Here is an 18315-nt window from a genome sequence, read left to right as displayed (position 1 = left end):
TGTTACGCCTGAAAAGGATGGGGTATATACCGGCATGGAACTCATGAAAACTACAGTCATATTCCAAATTGTTTTCATACGGAGACGATCAATCAAAGCAGTGAGCACGCATCTGTAAAACCAACTCTACCACCCAAATACTCAAAGTCGTGTAAATTGGCAAACTCTTTTTCTATTCTCGTCTTTTTTGTTTGTTTGTTTGTTTGTGTGTTGTTTGTTTGTTTGAAGGTGAGGAGTGAGGGATTTTTTCTTAAAAAGAAAACTCAACAAATTTTTCTTTTATTCTTTTTCATTTGATGTACACTTTCCTTTCATTGATTACATTTTGCTACAGGGTAAAGTACTTGAATATGATTGTCAATGGGCACTAATAGTAGTCCAAGTGTTACACAACAAGACCATTTAGTTTTATGAGTTGATTGATTGACTGCTAGGAGATACGCTGGTGGTATCATCAGTGTGGCTCTGTTGTTTTGTTCCATATTATGTGAGAACATTATGTGATGGTGCTTTCGGTGACTCAGGCTTAGATTGAGCTAATTTCGTGTCCAAGCTGACTTCACTACCATCAAGTATTCAATGGCTTTTCAGACCTCCAAATTGTTTTCCGGTGGAATCTTTGCTGGAATCGGAAATGTTGATGCATAACATTGCTGAAGATGGAAGGGTCTCGATGGTTGCAAATTTGATTATCGCCTGATTGACATTTTTACATCCACTATCACTACCAGACAACAGAAAAGATCCATAAACCAAAGAAATATGCTGCTTCGTGATTGATGAAACACCTTCACTAGGAGCCAATTGTTGCTCGTTGTAATGGCTGCAAAATGAGGTTTTGAAAAACTACCGAGCCAAAATCAAACAGTTTATGTTCCTTTAGCATCACCCGTTGTGGGTAACACTCGGGCAGTGTTTATAACGTCATACAAACCCAATATAATGAATTTATTGTCCACATGATAATATTTTCGAAGTTTCTGAAAGATTCATTTTGCCATATTTGCAGTAGATCTACATTACTCTTCGACTCCTATGGAGACGAATCACCTCTAAATCTCCCCTTCTAGGCATAACACGTTTTTTTTTTCTCTCCTCCGAATCGTTTAAAAGATTTTTGTTGTCGTTGGGCCAATACAATAAATTTTTCCCATTCTTTTCTTTTCCTTGTACATCCAACTTTGAGATCACAATTCGTCTTTTCCATCAGACGCCAAATTAAGTGATAATTGCACTGGCAGTAGTAGCAAGTTGGTTGCCATTTCACAACTGTCCCACACTCAATTTAGTTGTGCCCCGTTTATTTCACAGTTTTCATTTTGATCCATATTTACTGTTGAATAACCATCTGCAATCAAATCACGGTTGCAAATTCCAAACAAGTATTTGGACATCGGCAAGCTTTGAGATAACAGGACTAACTCATTTGTTAGAAATTCATTTGACAAACCAAACTTGTTCCAAACCATAGCCGGCTTCGTGGCATTTTTTTCTCATTCAAGATTGACAATGGTGAAATTGTTGGTGCCGGAGGAAGCTTCCCTCAACCCTGAACTCTACGGTTTAAGAAGATCCCACAGAGAGCGAAAAGGCCCCTCTATTATAGAATCGGATTCTGATTCTGACGAAAATCCGTCGAGGAGGAAGCGAAAGAAGGTAGTTGATGAATACAATGACGACTTGGAGGAAGATGATGTTGATGTTGACGATGACGCAGAAAACTTTGACGATGACGATGATGATGATGATTTTGTTGCCGAAAAGAAGAAAAAACCTTCTGGTGGTTCATCAAAAAGAAAGACTAAGAAGCATAAAACAACGTCACAAGACTCAGCATACAGTACACCAGAGTTGAGGTTTTCCACGAGAAATAATAAGCAAGTAAATTACACGATTGACGTTGATGACGATGCCGATTTGCTAGAAAGTGATTTTGACGAAGATGATGAGGAGAATGACTATTATTACTATCAACAAGCCATTGCTCCTGAAGATGAACGAGGTATTGATCTAGTTATGGATCACAAGTTGAATCCTGATAATCCAGAGGTGACAAATGAGCCCAAATTGGATTACCTCTTTAAAATCAAATGGACTGATGCCTCGCATTTGCACAATACTTGGGAAACTTACAACGATTTGAAAGAGTTTAAAGGTTTCAGAAAGGTTGACAATTATATCAAGCAGTTTATAATATACGACAACGAAGTCCGAAATGACCCTTTGACTACCAAAGAGGACATTGAAGCAATGGATATCGAGAGAGAGCGCAGAAGGGATGAACAAGAGGAATATGTGCATGTTGAGAGAATCGTTGATAGTCAAAGAACCGAGAAAGATGGTGAGAGTCGGCTTGAATATTTTGTAAAGTGGAGAAGATTGTATTACGATGAATGCTCGTGGGAAGACGCAGAAGAGATAGCCAAAATTGCACCAGAGCAAGTGAGCAAATACCAACAACGATTGAATTCCAAAATACTCCCCAATTTTTCAGCAAACTACCCCTTATCGCAAAGACCAAGATTTGAAAAATTGGTGAAACAACCAGTCTTTATCAAAAACGGCGAGCTTCGAGACTTTCAACTAACCGGACTCAATTGGATGGCATTTCTTTGGTCAAGAAATGAAAATGGTATTTTGGCAGACGAGATGGGATTGGGTAAAACAGTTCAAACTGTTGCATTCTTATCATGGTTGATTTACGCGAGACGTCAAAATGGGCCTCATTTAGTTGTTGTTCCATTGTCAACTATACCTGCTTGGCAAGAGACGTTTGAAAAATGGTCTCCCGATATTAATTGCATTTACTATTTAGGTAATGGTGAGGCGAGGAGAACCATCCGAGACTATGAATGGTATACGCCGAATGGGAAACCAAAGTTTAATGTTTTGTTGACCACCTATGAGTACATTTTGAAAGATCGAGCAGAATTGGGCTCTCTCAAGTGGCAGTTCTTGGCTGTGGATGAAGCACACCGGTTAAAGAATGCGGATTCATCTTTGTATGAGTCTTTGAAAAGTTTCCGTTGTGCCAATAGACTCTTGATTACTGGAACTCCCCTCCAAAACAATTTAAAGGAACTCGCAGCCTTGTGTAACTTTTTGATGCCGGGCAAGTTTGACATTGAGCAAGAAATTGACTTTGAAACCCCTGATGAGGAGCAGGAGATGTATATCAAGGATTTACAAAAGAAAATCAAACCGTATATTTTAAGACGTTTGAAAAAGGATGTTGAGACCTCATTGCCTTCGAAAACGGAAAGGATTTTACGTGTTGAGCTCTCAGATATTCAAACTGATTATTATAAGAATATTATCACTAAAAACTATGCAGCTTTGAATGCCGGGAACAAGGGGTCACAAATCTCCTTGTTGAATGTTATGAGTGAATTGAAAAAAGCATCCAATCATCCTTACTTGTTTGATGGTGCTGAAGAGCGTGTGCTTGCTCGAGCCGGATCCCATACTAGAGAAAACATCTTGAAAGGAATGATCATGTCTTCTGGTAAAATGGTTTTGCTCGAACAATTGTTGTCACGTTTAAAAAAGGAGGGCCATCGAGTCCTCGTTTTCTCGCAAATGGTGAGGATGTTGGACATTCTTGGTGATTACATGTCAATCAAAGGTTATCAATTTCAAAGATTGGATGGAGGTATCCCATCTGCTCAAAGAAGGATTTCAATTGATCATTTTAATGCACCCGATTCAAAAGATTTTGCATTCTTATTATCCACTAGGGCTGGTGGACTTGGTATCAATTTAATGACGGCTGATACTGTAATCATATTCGATTCCGATTGGAACCCACAAGCTGATTTACAAGCCATGGCAAGAGCGCACAGAATTGGACAGAAAAATCATGTCCTGGTTTACCGATTCGTCAGCAAGGATACGGTTGAGGAACAAATTTTGGAAAGAGCTAGGAAAAAGATGATTTTGGAGTATGCCATTATTTCATTGGGTATAACTGACCCTAATGCGAAAAAGAGTAGCAAAACAGAACCCTCGACGAGTGAGCTTTCGCAAATTTTGAAGTTTGGTGCCAGTACCATGTTTAAGGATAATGACAATCAGCAGAAATTGGAAAATTTGAATTTGGATGAAGTTTTGAATCATGCTGAAGATCATGTGACGACGCCTGAATTGGGTGAATCAAACTTGGGTTCCGAAGAGTTTTTGAAGCAGTTTGAGGTTACTGATTACAAGGCAGACATTGAATGGGATGACATCATTCCTCAAGACGAGCTTACCAAGTTGAAAGACGAAGAAAAGAAAAAGGCTGACGAGGAGTACTTGCAACAACAAATCGCCATGTATTCCAAAAGGAAAGCTGCAGTGCGGAAATTTGAAAATGGTTCAGTTGTACCTAGTGACGTGGAAGATAGTGCAGATGATCTGAAACCTACAAGCAGGAGAAGGGCAACCGATAACCAGTTATCAGAAAAGGAAATACGTGGAATTTATCGATCGATATTGAAATGGGGAGATCTTGCTGGAAAATGGGATCAATTGGTCGAAGAAGGAAGTATCAGCAATAAGAACCCAGTGTACATCAAGCATGCATATAATGAGATTGTCAATACTGCAAAGAAGCTAGTGAAGGAAGAGGAAATCAGAAGAACTCACGCACTTGCTGAATTGGAGAAAAAGGCAAAAGAGCAAAATGAAGATCCCAACAATGCCGATCAAACCCAAACAGCCTTGTGGGTTGCAAAGAAGAAGGAGAAGAAAGCGGTGCTTTTTGAGTACCAAGGGGTTAAAAACATCAATGCCGAGCTAGTGTTGAATAGACCAGTCGATATGCGAGCTCTTGGAAAGATTATTCCGAATGACAATCCATTGGATCTCCGGCTACCAAGACATCCAAAGGCAGTTCAAGCGTGGTCTTGCGAATGGACCGCAAAAGATGATGCCATGTTACTTGCTGGTGTGTACAAGTTTGGGTATGGATCATGGGTTCAAATAAGAGATGATCCATTGTTGGGACTTCAAAATAAATTATATTTGGATTCAGCACCAACAACAAAGAATGCTCCAGCTAGTGAAAATTCCAAAAAAGTACCAGGAGCTGTCCACTTGGGTAGAAGAGTTGATTATCTATTCTCTCTTTTACATGATGACGCTGTTAGTGCTGCTGGTGCTGCATCGGAACCCGCTTCAGAACCAAAGAGGAAAGTGAAAAGAGCGGACAATTCTACTGGTAAATCAAAGAGACCAATTAAATCCGAAACCCCAGACACTTCTCGTCCAGGTAAAGTTAAAAAGCCAAATTCCCATAATGTACAAAATGGATCACATGGTGTTTCAAGAAAACAATCTGTACATCCAATGGTGATTAAGCATGAAAAAGAGCCCAGTATTTCCAAACCATCGCCAGGATCCCACCCCCACCACAAAGAGGATTCACATTATGAAAGCATGAATGAAACTGTTCAGAAGTCATGCAAAAGTGCATTATACCCCATATTCAAGTCCCTACATAAGTTGCAAAAGGGAAATAAAGGATTAGATAAGCATGAATGGGCTAAAGTGCTACGTGATGAGCTAATGACTGTTGGTGACCACATTGAGTCTGAGGTGCAAAAGGTAAAGACCACTGAAGACCCCAATGAGTTTAAAAAGAACCTTTGGTCATATGCTGGACGATACTGGCCTAGTAAGGTGCCCAGTAGTAAAATCAGTGAAATGTATAAAAGATTGAAATTGAAGACCAAGGAGTAAGGGGAAAGAAAAGGAAGAGATATTTTCATCGTTGAATAGTTAATAAGTAGAAAGAATGAATGTTTGTATTGTGTACTTTTAACAATAATTTGTGAGTATCTTTTGCTAATTAGTCAGTAGTTACTGATTCACTGGTGTTGCATCCTGCGTAATGGATGGTAGAGTGGATTAATTCAATTCAGAATTCAGTAAATGCTCGTGTCAGGAAGAAGAAGAGCGAGAAAAAAAATTTTAACAAATTCCACAAAAAGCAAAGAATTTTGATAGATGCCCATACAGTAGAACCAACCATTGTACAAGATGCATATACCATCTGCAATCCTATAGTATACAGTACTCTGATGTATCGAATTGAAATGTACTCCTTCAAACTCGTGCTCTAATGCGATAAAGGAAAACATGTAATTGTAGTACTTACGGTGTTTTGAGTTTTTTGATACGCGGGTTCAAAGGTTCTTCTTCTTCTTCTTCTTGTTCATCATCAACATCAAGACACACTAGTGCAGACGAAACAACAAAAAAAAAAAAAAAAAAAAATTTGTGAAAATTTTGCTTTAAACACCTTTTTCACTCAACTCTTTTTACACTATTTTACAGTTCAAACAACCACTTCACCTTCTTTACATCAACCATGTCAACTGCTGAGACTAATCAACTTCAAGAGTCTTTGGAGAAATTGAACATCGACTCATCCTCCACTGGTCCTGCTGAAAACAAACAAGCACCATCAGATCCAGCTGCTGGTTCTGGTGCTGGTTCTGCCGCTGAACCTTCTTCTGAAGAACAAGGTGAGTTAGGTGGTGTTGCCGAAAACTCAGCTTCTTTGTATGTTGGAGAATTAAACCCATCAGTCAATGAAGCAACTCTTTTTGAAATTTTTTCACCTATTGGTCAAGTTTCTTCAATTAGAGTTTGTCGTGATGCTGTTACCAAAAAATCCTTGGGTTATGCTTATGTCAATTACCACAAGTTTGAAGATGGTGAAAAGGCTATTGATGAGTTGAACTATAGTCTCGTTGAAGGCAGACCATGTCGTATTATGTGGTCTCAAAGAGACCCATCAGCAAGAAGATCCGGAGATGGAAACATCTTTATCAAAAACTTGCACCCTGCTATTGATAACAAAGCCTTACACGATACTTTTTCAGCATTTGGTAGAATTTTGTCATGTAAGGTTGCTACTGATGATATGGGACAATCTAAATGTTTTGGTTTTGTTCATTATGAAACTGGTGAAGCTGCTGAAGCTGCCATCGAAAATGTCAATGGTATGTTGTTAAATGATCGTGAGGTTTTCGTTGGTAAACATGTCTCAAAGAAGGACCGTGAATCCAAGTTTGAAGAAATGAAGGCAAACTATACAAACATTTATGTCAAAAACATTGATTTGGGATTCACTGAAAAAGAGTTTGAAGAATTATTTGCTCCATATGGTAAGATTACTTCCATTTACTTGGAAAAGGATCAAGATGGAAAGTCAAAAGGTTTTGGTTTTGTCAATTATGAAGAACACAAATCCGCTGTTGATGCAGTTGAAGCCTTGAACGATAAGGAAATCAATGGTCAAAAGATTTACGTTGGTAGAGCTCAAAAGAAGAGAGAAAGAACTGAAGAATTAAAGAAACAATACGAAGCCATTAGATTGGAAAAATTGTCTAAATATCAAGGAGTCAATTTGTTCATCAAAAACTTGGATGATCAAATCGATTCTGAAAAATTGGAAGAAGAGTTTAAGCCATTTGGTACTATTACCTCTGCCAAGGTTATGGTTGATGATGCCGGTAAATCCAAAGGATTTGGTTTTGTTTGTTTCAGCACTCCAGAAGAGGCCACCAAGGCCATCACCGAGATGAACCAAAGAATGATTAATGGTAAACCATTATATGTCGCTTTAGCTCAACGTAAGGATGTTAGACGTTCTCAATTGGAACAACAGATTCAAGCAAGAAACCAAATGAGAATGCAAAATGCTGCTGCTGCAGGTGGATTCCCTGGTCAATTTATGCCTCCAATGTACTATGGTCAACAAGGATTCTTCCCACCGGGTGGTAGAGGCAATGCTGCTCCATTCCCTGGACCAAACCCACAAATGATGATGAGAAGAGGACAACCTGGCCAACCATTCCCTGAACAATGGCCAAGACCAGGTCCAAATGGACAACCAGTGCCAGTCTATGGTATCCCACCACAATTCCAAGATCAAAGAGCTCAACAACAGCAACAACAACAACAACAGCCACAACAACCACAACAGCAGCAACAAAGAGGTTACTACCCAGGACAAGCTGGTGTCAAGGTTCCAGCTAAAGAATTGGCTGCTATCATCTCTAGCGTTCCACCAGAACAACAAAAGAGGATTTTGGGTGAAGAATTGTACCCAAGAATTGTTGCTACTGGAAAAGCTCAAGAGCCTGAAGCTGCTGGTAAGATTACTGGTATGATGTTGGGATTGGAAAACCAAGAAATTTTGGATTTGTTGGACGACGATGAATTGTTTAACAACCACTTTGAAGACGCTTTAACTGCTTACGAAGAGTATAAGAAATCCGAAGCAGAAGCTGCTGCTGGTAGTGAGGAAGCTTAAGCTTTGATGAAAGAATGAATTTAATGCTATGAGGAATCGGCAATATAAAAATAGGGAGAATGAGGGAGTTATCTTCTTTTTCTCCTTTTGTTTTTGTTTTTTGTGTCATCCGGTCAATTATTTTTTTTTCTTATTAGGGATATATTTATCCGACGGCTATGAGAGAGGTTGGGCTTTTTGTTGAAAACTTTTGATGGGTATTGGAGAAAACTGAATCCTTTATTACATGTGGTAGTGGTGGTGGTGGTGGTGGTGTATGTGTTTACATTTGTTATTGATAATTTTGTGAAATGAAAAAAAATCGGAAACTTTTGTTCATAAAATTGGAGGCCAAGTGGCCAACTGTGTTGTAATCTTTGGTGTAATACTCTATGCTCAATTGTTTTGAGCAGTGATTGTCCTATTCTACTTTTGAGGCGTTAGGACTAGATTCAAGTGTAACCGGAAATTATTTAAACTGCTCAAAATACGTTTCCGAAAAATTGTCATTATGTCATGATTTTACACCATTGGTTTACTCTCTACATCATTATCATGATTAGTTTTGGTGACTGTTTGCAATCCAGGAGTCGTTGCTTTCTCTCCCGTCTCTATGTACTACTATATACCTAGCCCATTTTCTGCATTGTGTGTGTGTGTGTGTGTGTGGCTAATTACGGAATGTATAGGTAAAGGCGGGAAGAGAGAAGAAAAGAAATAATTGTTGCATTCTTTTTTTAACAACCGCAATCTAAAGTAGAAAAAAGTGAACGATAATCTTAATTTGTTGAAACAAAAAGAACAGTACTCTTTTATCCAAAAATAGTACATATATCATTCCAACATCCTCACATAAGACTTGGATACGCTAGAGAACCATTAGAATACAGACAATTCCAAATACACTAGCTTTTTTTCCCCGAAATGCCTGAGTTGAGTCAATTGAAAGTATCTCCGGCCAACATCCATGCGGTATCTCCGAAAGATTTTGCTAATAATGATAAAGTGAAATTATCCGGTCGTATCCTAAATGTACTGACAACTTTGCCTACTCAAATTGTTAGCAACTATGACTCCGAAACCAATCGTTACTATTGGGATGTCGACATTGTGCATGGTACCCTGGCTTTATTTTCATCTCAAAGCTTTTTACAACAGCATACCGATTGGGAAACTCATGTTATTGCTTGGACAGGTGAGTTGAAAAACAAAGTGAAAAATACTGTCAACGTTACAGCTGATAATTTGGAAGACGATCCATTGTATCTTGATGATGAAGATAAGGACGAAATTGAAAAGAAGCTTCAAAAGGCGATAGGGTCGAAAAATATCCATCCAATTTGGCTATTAAGACGTGATCAAGAAAGATGGAGAAAATATGCCGAGAGTGTGATTTGGCCAGTGTTTCATTACTTTCTGGGAACTCCGTCGGATGGAAAAGACGAAATTCAAGCATGGCACGATTATGTAAAATTCAACGAGGCATATGCCAACAAGATCAAACAAATTTACAAACCCGGTGATGTCATTTGGATTCATGATTACTATTTGTTGTTGTTGCCTCAATTGCTACGCATGGAATTCCCTGATGCTTATATTGGACATTTCTTGCATGTTCCGTTCCCATCTTCTGAATATTTCAGGTGTCTTTCCAAGAGAAGTCAATTGCTAGATGGTTTACTTGGTGCTGACAAGATTGGTTTCCAATCTGAATCTTTTCAAAGACATTTTGTGTCTTGTTGTGCAAGAGTTTTGGGATGTGAAGTGACAAAAAACCAAATTTTTGCTTATGGAACTACAATTTCGGTAGAGACATTGCCTATAGGTATTGATACGTTAAAAATTGAGCTGGACGCTTTCTCGAAGTCAAGTGGTATTGATCAAAAAGTTGAAGCCATTCGAAATTTGTACAGGGATAAAAAAATTATTGTTGGAAGAGATAGATTGGATAGGGTGAGAGGGGTTGTTCAAAAACTTGAAGCGTTTCTGATGTTTTTGGAAATGTATCCGGAATGGAGAGAAAAAGTCGTGTTGATTCAAGTTTCAACACCAGGGTACAGTCATTCTGCAAATGTAGAGCAAAAAGCCACCGAGTTGATAAATCAAATCAACTCGCGATACGGAACATTGAATCATACGCCAGTATTGCACTACCAAATGAGAGTTCCAAAAGAGGAGTACTTGGCGTTATTGAGAGTTGCTGATTTATGTTTGATTACCTCGGTGAGAGATGGAATGAATACAACTGCATTTGAGTTTGTCATTTGCCAAAAGTACAACAATTCTCCATTGATTTTGTCTGAGTTTACAGGAACTGCATCTGTATTGAACTCAGCAATCTTGGTTAATCCGTGGGATTCTGTTGGAGTGTCAAAAACCATCAACGATGCATTATCATTCAGCGACCATGAAAAGGAGGTTTTGGAAAGCACACTTTACAAGAAAGTCGCTTCCAATACGATTCAAAATTGGACATCAACGTTTATTCGTGATATAATTGACCACTCAATAATTACTCACTCCAGCCATTACACACCGGCGTTGAATAGACCACTTTTATTGAGAAATTACACTCACTCAAAAAGAAGGTTGTTTTTATTTGATTATGATGGAACTTTGACACCAATTGTGAAGGATCCTGCTGCGGCTATTCCCTCAGACAAATTGAACAGAGTATTGGACATATTGGCCTCTGACCCCAAGAATCAAATTTGGATCATTTCTGGTCGAGATCAGGCGTTTTTGGAGAAATGGATGGGTCGGAAACATGTTGGGTTATCGGCCGAGCATGGCTGTTTTATCAAAGATTTAGGCTCCAAAGAGTGGGTCAATTTAGCCGAAGCTTATGATATGTCGTGGCAACCAAAAGTTGAAGATGTGTTTAAGAAATACACCAAGCAAACACCAGGATCAAACATTGAAATCAAGAAAGTTGCGTTGACGTGGCATTATCGAGGAGCTGATCCAGAATTAGGAGCTTACCAAGCTCAAAAATGCCTCGATGAATTGAACGACACCATTGCCACTGAATACGACGTTGAGGTTATGTCTGGTAAGGCAAATATCGAAGTTAGACCCAAGTTTTTAAACAAGGGTGAAATTGTGAAGAGACTCGTCACCCACCCACACGGAACCAAGCAATCACTTGAAGAAGAGTTGAATAAAGAAGTATCTCATGAAGAGTTGCCTGATTTCGTGTTATGTTTAGGCGATGACTTGACAGATGAGGATATGTTCAAGTCGTTGCACAAGATTGAAAACCAATGGAAATTGGATAATGTTACCAAGAATGAATTTGGAACCTATGGGGTGTTCCCTGTCGCAGTTGGGCCAGCATCTAAAAAGACAGTAGCCACTGCACACTTGACTGAACCTGCACAAGTTCTTGAAACGTTGGGTTTGTTGGCGGGAACTGTGTCGTTATTTGAGAGTGCTGGATCTGTAGATTTGGATGATAGAGGACATGTTGCCAATAGTATTAGTTCAGTGAAGTCGAAGGATGCTATACGTGAAGCCTCTTTGAGGAAAAAGAGAAGTATTGAACTAAATGGAACCACGGCAGCAGCCAAGTGAGGTTCAACTAGGGTAGAACTTTTTTAATGTTTACATTAATTTTTTTATTCAATTACAAAGACAATAGAGTTTGATTGATTGTGTTTACTGACCTCCTCTTTCGTGTAAGCGTTTCAGAATCAAATAGGTGCAATTCGCAAAAACAAAGTTGGTGACGTTTGAAAAAAAAAAAAAAAGGCAAACAGTAAAAGTGCAAGTAAAAAACAATTCGTCACTATACGTAGCCATATAGCACGAGCTTGATTGCCTTAACTCCATCTTCGTCAATGTCTAGTGCAGCACCTCCAGCGGGCCAGGTTCAGGTTCAAACCTCCACTCAGAAATCACCCGCTGCAATCAATGTGGCAAATTACTTGTTCCAAAATCCCGTATTGAAGCAACGAATCGGATTGTTGGACAATAAGAATGATCTTGAGTTTTTCAAATACAAGCGATTCGAAAGGGCCCTTTTAAGTGATGACTACAAGACTAAACAACAGAATCCAAGAAATGGTTTACCACCAGTTACGAATGAGGTGGATGTACAAAAGGTGTTTGTTATGTTGATTCAAAATCAAATGATACTACCATTGAAGAAATTACATTATGCAGAAGTCAAAGCTGTTAAGGGATGGAAACCTAACCGCGATAAGCCCACATTGAAGAGATCGGAAAAGGCTGTTGTTGAAGCAAATTATTATTATGGATGGTTGTACACTAAACCTAACCCATATATATTATTGTACAGTATATTGGCAGTCGCTGGTATTTTCGCCGTCATATTGTTTCCCTTATGGCCCAACTTTATGAGAAGAGGAGTGTGGTACTTATCAATGGCGGCCTTGGGATTGATAGGGTTATTATTTGCTACCGCCATTGTGAGGTTTATCATATACGTTATTTCATTAGTAGCGTTCCCCAAACCATTTTGGTTGTTCCCAAATTTGTTTGAAGATTGTGGATTCTTTGAAAGTTTTGTACCGCTATATGGATGGGAGGAACCTAAGAAGAAGAAGAAGTCCAAAAGGTCAAAGAATTCAAAATCAGCGACTACTGCTGCTGAAGGTGGCGATAAGGTGGAGCCTATCTTGACGAGTACTGAGAAAAAAAGCCACTGGTGTTGAAGCAGCTGAAAATGGGTCGAATGGGGCAAAGCAAAGTAAGAGAAAGGTTACTTTGGAAGAGGTTGCAGATGAATGAGCTAGTATTTCTCTGTGCGTGTGGGCTACAAAAGGGTATATATTTGTTGCAAGTGTTCAAACTTGCTTTATAAAGAAAAGATCATACTCTTGTTAACCTCATGTAGTTTTTATCTTCAAGATACTTGCGTGCTTGGGTAGGGGACAAGTTTTGGAACTCCCACTTTGATCCAGACGCGCGAGTCAAAAAGCAAAATATATAAAATCATCAAACTGTAACAAAATCATATGACTACGAGTAGCATATACTGATTCGGCTAATCACTTAACACAATTGCAGGTAAAATTACTGACATGTCCACAATCAATGATATCTCATTTAATCCCGACTTTTCCCTAGTATCGGTTGCAACCCACACGGGAAACAAGGTCTTTAATTGTGAACCCTTTGGCGAATTATATTCATCTTCAGAGACTCAGCTTCGCAGGACGCTATCGAATTCAATAGACGGCTCCAACACTAATGAACAGAGTACAGAGGACTCTTCCAGTGAACAACATCCTACAAAGTTGTTGAAAATGTTATTTTCAACTAGTTTAACTATTATTGTGCCTGAAGAAAATGATTGTCGATACTTGAAAGTCTTTAACCTCAAACAGAATCTTAAAATAGTCGATTTGGAGTTTGAAGCTAGTATTTTTGATGTCAAGTTGAACAGAAAGAGATTAGTTGTTGCATTACAAAATGGGGAACTCCATATATACGATTTAAGCTGTATCAAACTACTTTCGGTATTGAAACTAAGTCCAACAACCAATGACACATTTGTGGGGGATTTGAGTATTGATGACAAATCTTGGCTATGTGTTCCGGTGAGTGCCATCAAAGAAGATAGTGTATTTATCAAGCCCAAAAGAGACAGCAATGTATCAACGCACCCAACAGATCTGAGCAATCTTCAACAATCACATCCACAGGCGTACCTTGATGAGTATGTAGAATTAACTCCAAAAGTCAAACAAAGCAACAGTTTATTTGCAGGTCCAAATATAACACTAAAGAACATACAAGATGACAGTGAAGGTTGGCTCATGGTTTACGATGCATTGAACTTGGCGCCGTTATCAATCTTTAAAGCTCATGACTCTTCAATCAGCAAAATATCGGTGTCTCATAAAGGTAATAAAATTGCCAGCGCGTCAGTCAAGGGTACGATTGTGAGAGTGTTTGACCTATCCACTTCAGAGGATGGCAAAGTTGTATTAAGTCTGGTCAAGAATCTACGTCGTGGGCATAATGTTGCCAGAATTAATTCGCTTTGTTTCAATAACAACGAAACCATTTTGGGCTGCGGGTCAGAATCCAATACCATTCATTTTTTCAATTTGATTCAAGAAGCATCATCCGATGAGACAGCAGGAAGTAATGATGAAAATGCACCCGGAGCAGATCATGGCAATAGTTTCAGTGATTACGATGACCAAAGTGATGGAGATAATCATCGATCTTCATCAGAGGAGCTCAATGAAAGTCTTGCAAATTTACTCGTTTCCAAGTCGCTCAACCCTCCATCTCAGGAACAGGAAGACACAAATAAAAAGAACAAGAAATCATGGTTTAGCAAAACCAAAAGCAAGTTCATACATAGTCCTTATACAACTTCAATTTTGAACAAAATCCCTTATAGAGATTACTTGGATAATCTTATTTGGGAGCCTCCGAGACGCTCTTTTGCATATATCAGGTTACCAGAACATGCTTGGGCCTCCAACAATAATACCAATCACAATAAAGTTGCAATTGGCTTTTATGGTGGTTTAATCTTGATAGGATCGTATCAATCAGGCAAGTTTTATCATTATGAGTTGCCCAAGCAGTACCCACGACATCGCGTTGTTAAAGATAGTAAGGAAGAACATGAGAAAAGAGAAGAATGCTTACTTTTGAATCAATACGAGATGCTACTGTTTTAGAAGTGTAGTATGAGTGGACCTTAAAGCTGTTAACCTCGTGAATAGGGCAGGGCCCTGATAATAAATAGCGCCACAATAAAATGGTTTAAAAGGCGGTTATCCACGGATTTTTTTTTTCTCTGTCCCCACCTCTCCACATTTCCGTCTTAGCGTCTAATTTTTTTTTTCCCTCTCCACGACACCTTTCCTTCAATCCGTTTGGAAATATCCGGTATCGACTCAATTATAAAATATAAAAAAAAAAAGGACCAACTCACTTCATCATCGAGCTAGTTGAATGATCAGAAATTGTCAGTCGCCCAAGTACATATACAAACTGCAAATAGCCAGCAATTTGATAAACCGCTCATCAATTAAACAAATCAGAATGTCCTCTCAAATATCAGCAAACCCAACTTCGAGCTCAGGATCGGACGATGCAGTTGTATTGCATTCGAAAAGGGGTCATGCCAGAATTATCACTTTGAACAGAGTCAAGAAGTTGAACTCATTAAATACCGAAATGGTCAACTTGATAACTCCTGACTTATTAAAGTATGCAAAAGAACCAGAGAACAATGTCATTATTTTGACCACCAACTCTCCAAAGGCATTATGTGCTGGAGGTGATGTTGCTGAATGTGCCAACCAAATTGTCAAGGGTAACCCCGGATACGGTGCCGACTTTTTCGACAAGGAATACAACCTTGATTATATCATTTCAACTTTACCCAAGCCATACATTTCCTTGATGGATGGAATTACATTTGGAGGTGGTGTTGGATTGTCGGTTCATGCTCCATTCCGTGTTGCTACAGAAAAGACAAAATTGGCAATGCCAGAAATGGATATTGGGTTCTTTCCCGATGTAGGAACAACATTCTTTTTGCCAAGATTGGACAACAAGTTTGGATATTACACAGCATTGACCGGTACCATCTTGTCAGGTTTGGATGCTTATTTTTCTGGCTTTGCAACACACTACATCAAATCAGAAAAGATTCCTCAAGTGATCATCAGATTGGCTAATTTGCAACCTCCTGAGATTGATGATGTTTCAAAAGTTTCGTTGGTGTCGGGCAACACTCAATATTTCAAACAGGTGAACGACATCTTAAATGAATTTAGCGAAAAGAAATTGCCAGCAGATTACAGATTCTCATTGACTGAGGATGAACTCGAGTTGAACAACAAGGCATTCTCACAAAAGAATATTAATGACGTTTTGGACTTTTTCAAACAACACAGCGACTCATCACCATTTGCTAAAAAGACTTTGGAGAAACTTTTACAAAAGCCAAGGACTTCATTGGCAATCGGGTTTGAATTGATGAATCGTGGTTTAGAAAATTCAATCAAGGAACAATTTACATTGGAAATGGTTGCAGCAACAAATATCCAAAAATTGCCACCAAAGGAGAATGATTTCGCTAAAGGTGTTATCCATAAATTGGTTGACAAGATCAAGGACCCTTTCTTTCCTGAATGGAACGACCCTAGTATTGTTACTGCAAAATATGTTTCCGATATCCTCACAAGAACAGATGAGACACTGAAGTTGTTGCCTAAACCACCTTATATCAAAGAATGGTTTGGCGTGGATTACAAAGACTATCCGTTAAACTTTGGTTTGCCTAGAAATAAAGAAGTGGCTGCTTATATTGCCGGTAATGATGGCTCCAACAGAACCTATTTACCAACACCATCTGAGGTGTTCAAGCACTTTAAATCAGCCACCGGCAACAAGTTGGGTGTTGATTTAAAGATTAAACAAATTTTGGACTTGCATGGCGAAACCGCCAAGTACGACAACAAGTATGTATCTTGGAAGGAATAGATTTTCACTTGTCTTATTCTGAAACTAATACATTTTTTATAGTAACTATATATGATGATACACTTTTTTTTTGGTTTTGAAAACTACTTGAATTTTTCAAGTATCAAGTCCTCTCCTAATTCTTCGTAATCTGATTTGGAGATAAACCAATTATCCAAAGCAATTTTTGCACTACTTGAATTCTCGTCGCTCTCATTCAACATACTAGCCAAATTACAAGCGCCTAGCCAACTTCCAAACTGTCTATCCCAAATATCAGCATTATCGTTGTTTGGAGTAGGTCTAATTTGTTGAACATGATATGAAAACGGATAAGTGGGGAAGTATTTTTGCATCAATGCCTTGATGTCGTTGATTATATGATCAGGCAACTCACTAGCCAATGACGCACCGCCAGTGACCAAAACATTGGATAATAATTGCTTGAAAATATCCATGAATCTAGCGAATCGATTTTGCGATTGTGATCTTGGGTCGTCGCTGTTGGGTAATAAAGAAGCTTCAAGGCTTCTGATGGCCATATATACCAAGTTGGTCAATCCTTGAGAAGATGGCACGTCAAGTGAAGGTTCAGGCAAGTTGATATTTGGCAACTTGTTCAAGTAAGGATCAAATAAGTTTTCCAAATAATTTCGTTGGTCACTTACATCCAAAAACTTGTGATCGTAAACTTCAAGGTTAGTGACTTGGTAATTCAACGATAGGTTTTTGTATTCTTGTAACACATGAGTTGACATGTAATACGACTTGAATGATTCTGATGCAGTTCTGTAAGAAGCCGGCAATAATTCGTCAACAGATTGTACCTTTCCTTTCAAGTAATTCAAAATGTGCAAGTTGAGAAAATCTCCAGCATATTTGGAATGGAAGGAGCATTTGGTTTGTATTACTCCATCCAATATGGGTGTAACACTAGCCACACTCGATCCAACATCAATAACCAACCCTGTTGATTTGCCGCACCGGTACAATTGACTCAAAGGATTTTTGACAAGACTAAACAAAGGTACTTCAAACTCCTCAAATACAATCTGACATGTTTTCACCTTTGCCTTCATTGTGTTCCATGATTGTTCAGTCATTACTAAGGGGAACTCAGTGGCATCTATCAGATTATGATTATCTATGTTGTCGTATACATAACGCCAATTATGGGCGATGTTATCAAAATTATAAATTATACCATCTTCTAGCAATGTGGACACTGCTGACTGTGAGTTTTTGTCCATCTCATCATCTCCCACAATCACCTTGTTGATGGATTTGTCCAATATATAATTTGTGTTGAAAACGAGTGAAGGTAGATCATCCAGAGCAAAACCTGCTTTGGTTGTATAAGAACCATTGTCTATTACCACTGCTGGGGAAATATGGGCCATCGTGGACAAAAAAGAGTGGTGCTGAGTATTCACTGAATAAACAGTTTTAAGTAAATGGTATGGCCCATGTTGACAGAAAGATTTTAATTTTGTTCTTATTTTTTTCGGTGTCGTGTGCTACCAGTTGAATTTTCTTGATTCTTTTTATTTTTTAGACTCATAAAAATTTGG

The 18315-nt window shown here is 38.7% G+C and overlaps 7 protein-coding genes across 7 annotated transcripts; 6 read left to right on the top strand and 1 right to left on the bottom strand. All coding sequences in view use genetic code 12, as the record gives it.

Moving 5' to 3' along the window:
- Positions 1–1509: 1509 nt before the first annotated feature.
- CPAR2_108750 (chromatin-remodeling ATPase) lies at positions 1510–5721 on the top strand (the record flags this gene model as incomplete). The annotated part of the gene is made up of 1 exon (XM_036807151.1): positions 1510–5721. The coding sequence occupies one exon, from the start codon at positions 1510–1512 to the stop codon at positions 5719–5721; it is 4212 nt and encodes a 1403-aa protein (XP_036664016.1).
- A 631-nt stretch (positions 5722–6352) lies between these two features.
- CPAR2_108740 (polyadenylate-binding protein) lies at positions 6353–8305 on the top strand (the record flags this gene model as incomplete). The annotated part of the gene is made up of 1 exon (XM_036807150.1): positions 6353–8305. One exon carries the CDS (start codon positions 6353–6355, stop codon positions 8303–8305), a length of 1953 nt encoding a protein of 650 aa, XP_036664015.1.
- Positions 8306–9208: 903 nt separating this feature from the next.
- On the top strand, positions 9209–11857 carry TPS2 (trehalose-phosphatase; the record flags this gene model as incomplete). Its single annotated transcript, XM_036807149.1, has 1 exon — positions 9209–11857. One exon carries the CDS (start codon positions 9209–9211, stop codon positions 11855–11857), a length of 2649 nt encoding a protein of 882 aa, XP_036664014.1.
- Positions 11858–12123: 266 nt separating this feature from the next.
- On the top strand, positions 12124–12960 carry SEC62 (Sec63 complex subunit; the record flags this gene model as incomplete). Its single annotated transcript, XM_036807148.1, has 1 exon — positions 12124–12960. One exon carries the CDS (start codon positions 12124–12126, stop codon positions 12958–12960), a length of 837 nt encoding a protein of 278 aa, XP_036664013.1.
- Positions 12961–13329: 369 nt separating this feature from the next.
- CPAR2_108700 (uncharacterized protein) lies at positions 13330–14949 on the top strand (the record flags this gene model as incomplete). Its single annotated transcript, XM_036807147.1, has 1 exon — positions 13330–14949. The coding sequence occupies one exon, from the start codon at positions 13330–13332 to the stop codon at positions 14947–14949; it is 1620 nt and encodes a 539-aa protein (XP_036664012.1).
- Positions 14950–15316: 367 nt separating this feature from the next.
- On the top strand, positions 15317–16765 carry EHD3 (mitochondrial 37S ribosomal protein mS47; the record flags this gene model as incomplete). The annotated part of the gene is made up of 1 exon (XM_036807145.1): positions 15317–16765. One exon carries the CDS (start codon positions 15317–15319, stop codon positions 16763–16765), a length of 1449 nt encoding a protein of 482 aa, XP_036664011.1.
- Positions 16766–16848: 83 nt separating this feature from the next.
- On the bottom strand, positions 16849–18144 carry CPAR2_108680 (uncharacterized protein; the record flags this gene model as incomplete). Its single annotated transcript, XM_036807144.1, has 1 exon — positions 16849–18144. The coding sequence occupies one exon, from the start codon at positions 18142–18144 to the stop codon at positions 16849–16851; it is 1296 nt and encodes a 431-aa protein (XP_036664010.1).
- Between the last annotated feature and the right edge of the window lie 171 nt (positions 18145–18315).

Source organism: Candida parapsilosis, contig 005569, assembly GCF_000182765.1.
Source record: "Candida parapsilosis strain CDC317 annotated contig 005569".
NCBI lineage: Eukaryota > Fungi > Ascomycota > Pichiomycetes > Serinales > Debaryomycetaceae > Lodderomyces > Lodderomyces parapsilosis.
The sequence above is the reverse complement of the archived record's forward strand: the minus strand, read 5'-3'. Positions and strand labels throughout refer to the sequence as shown.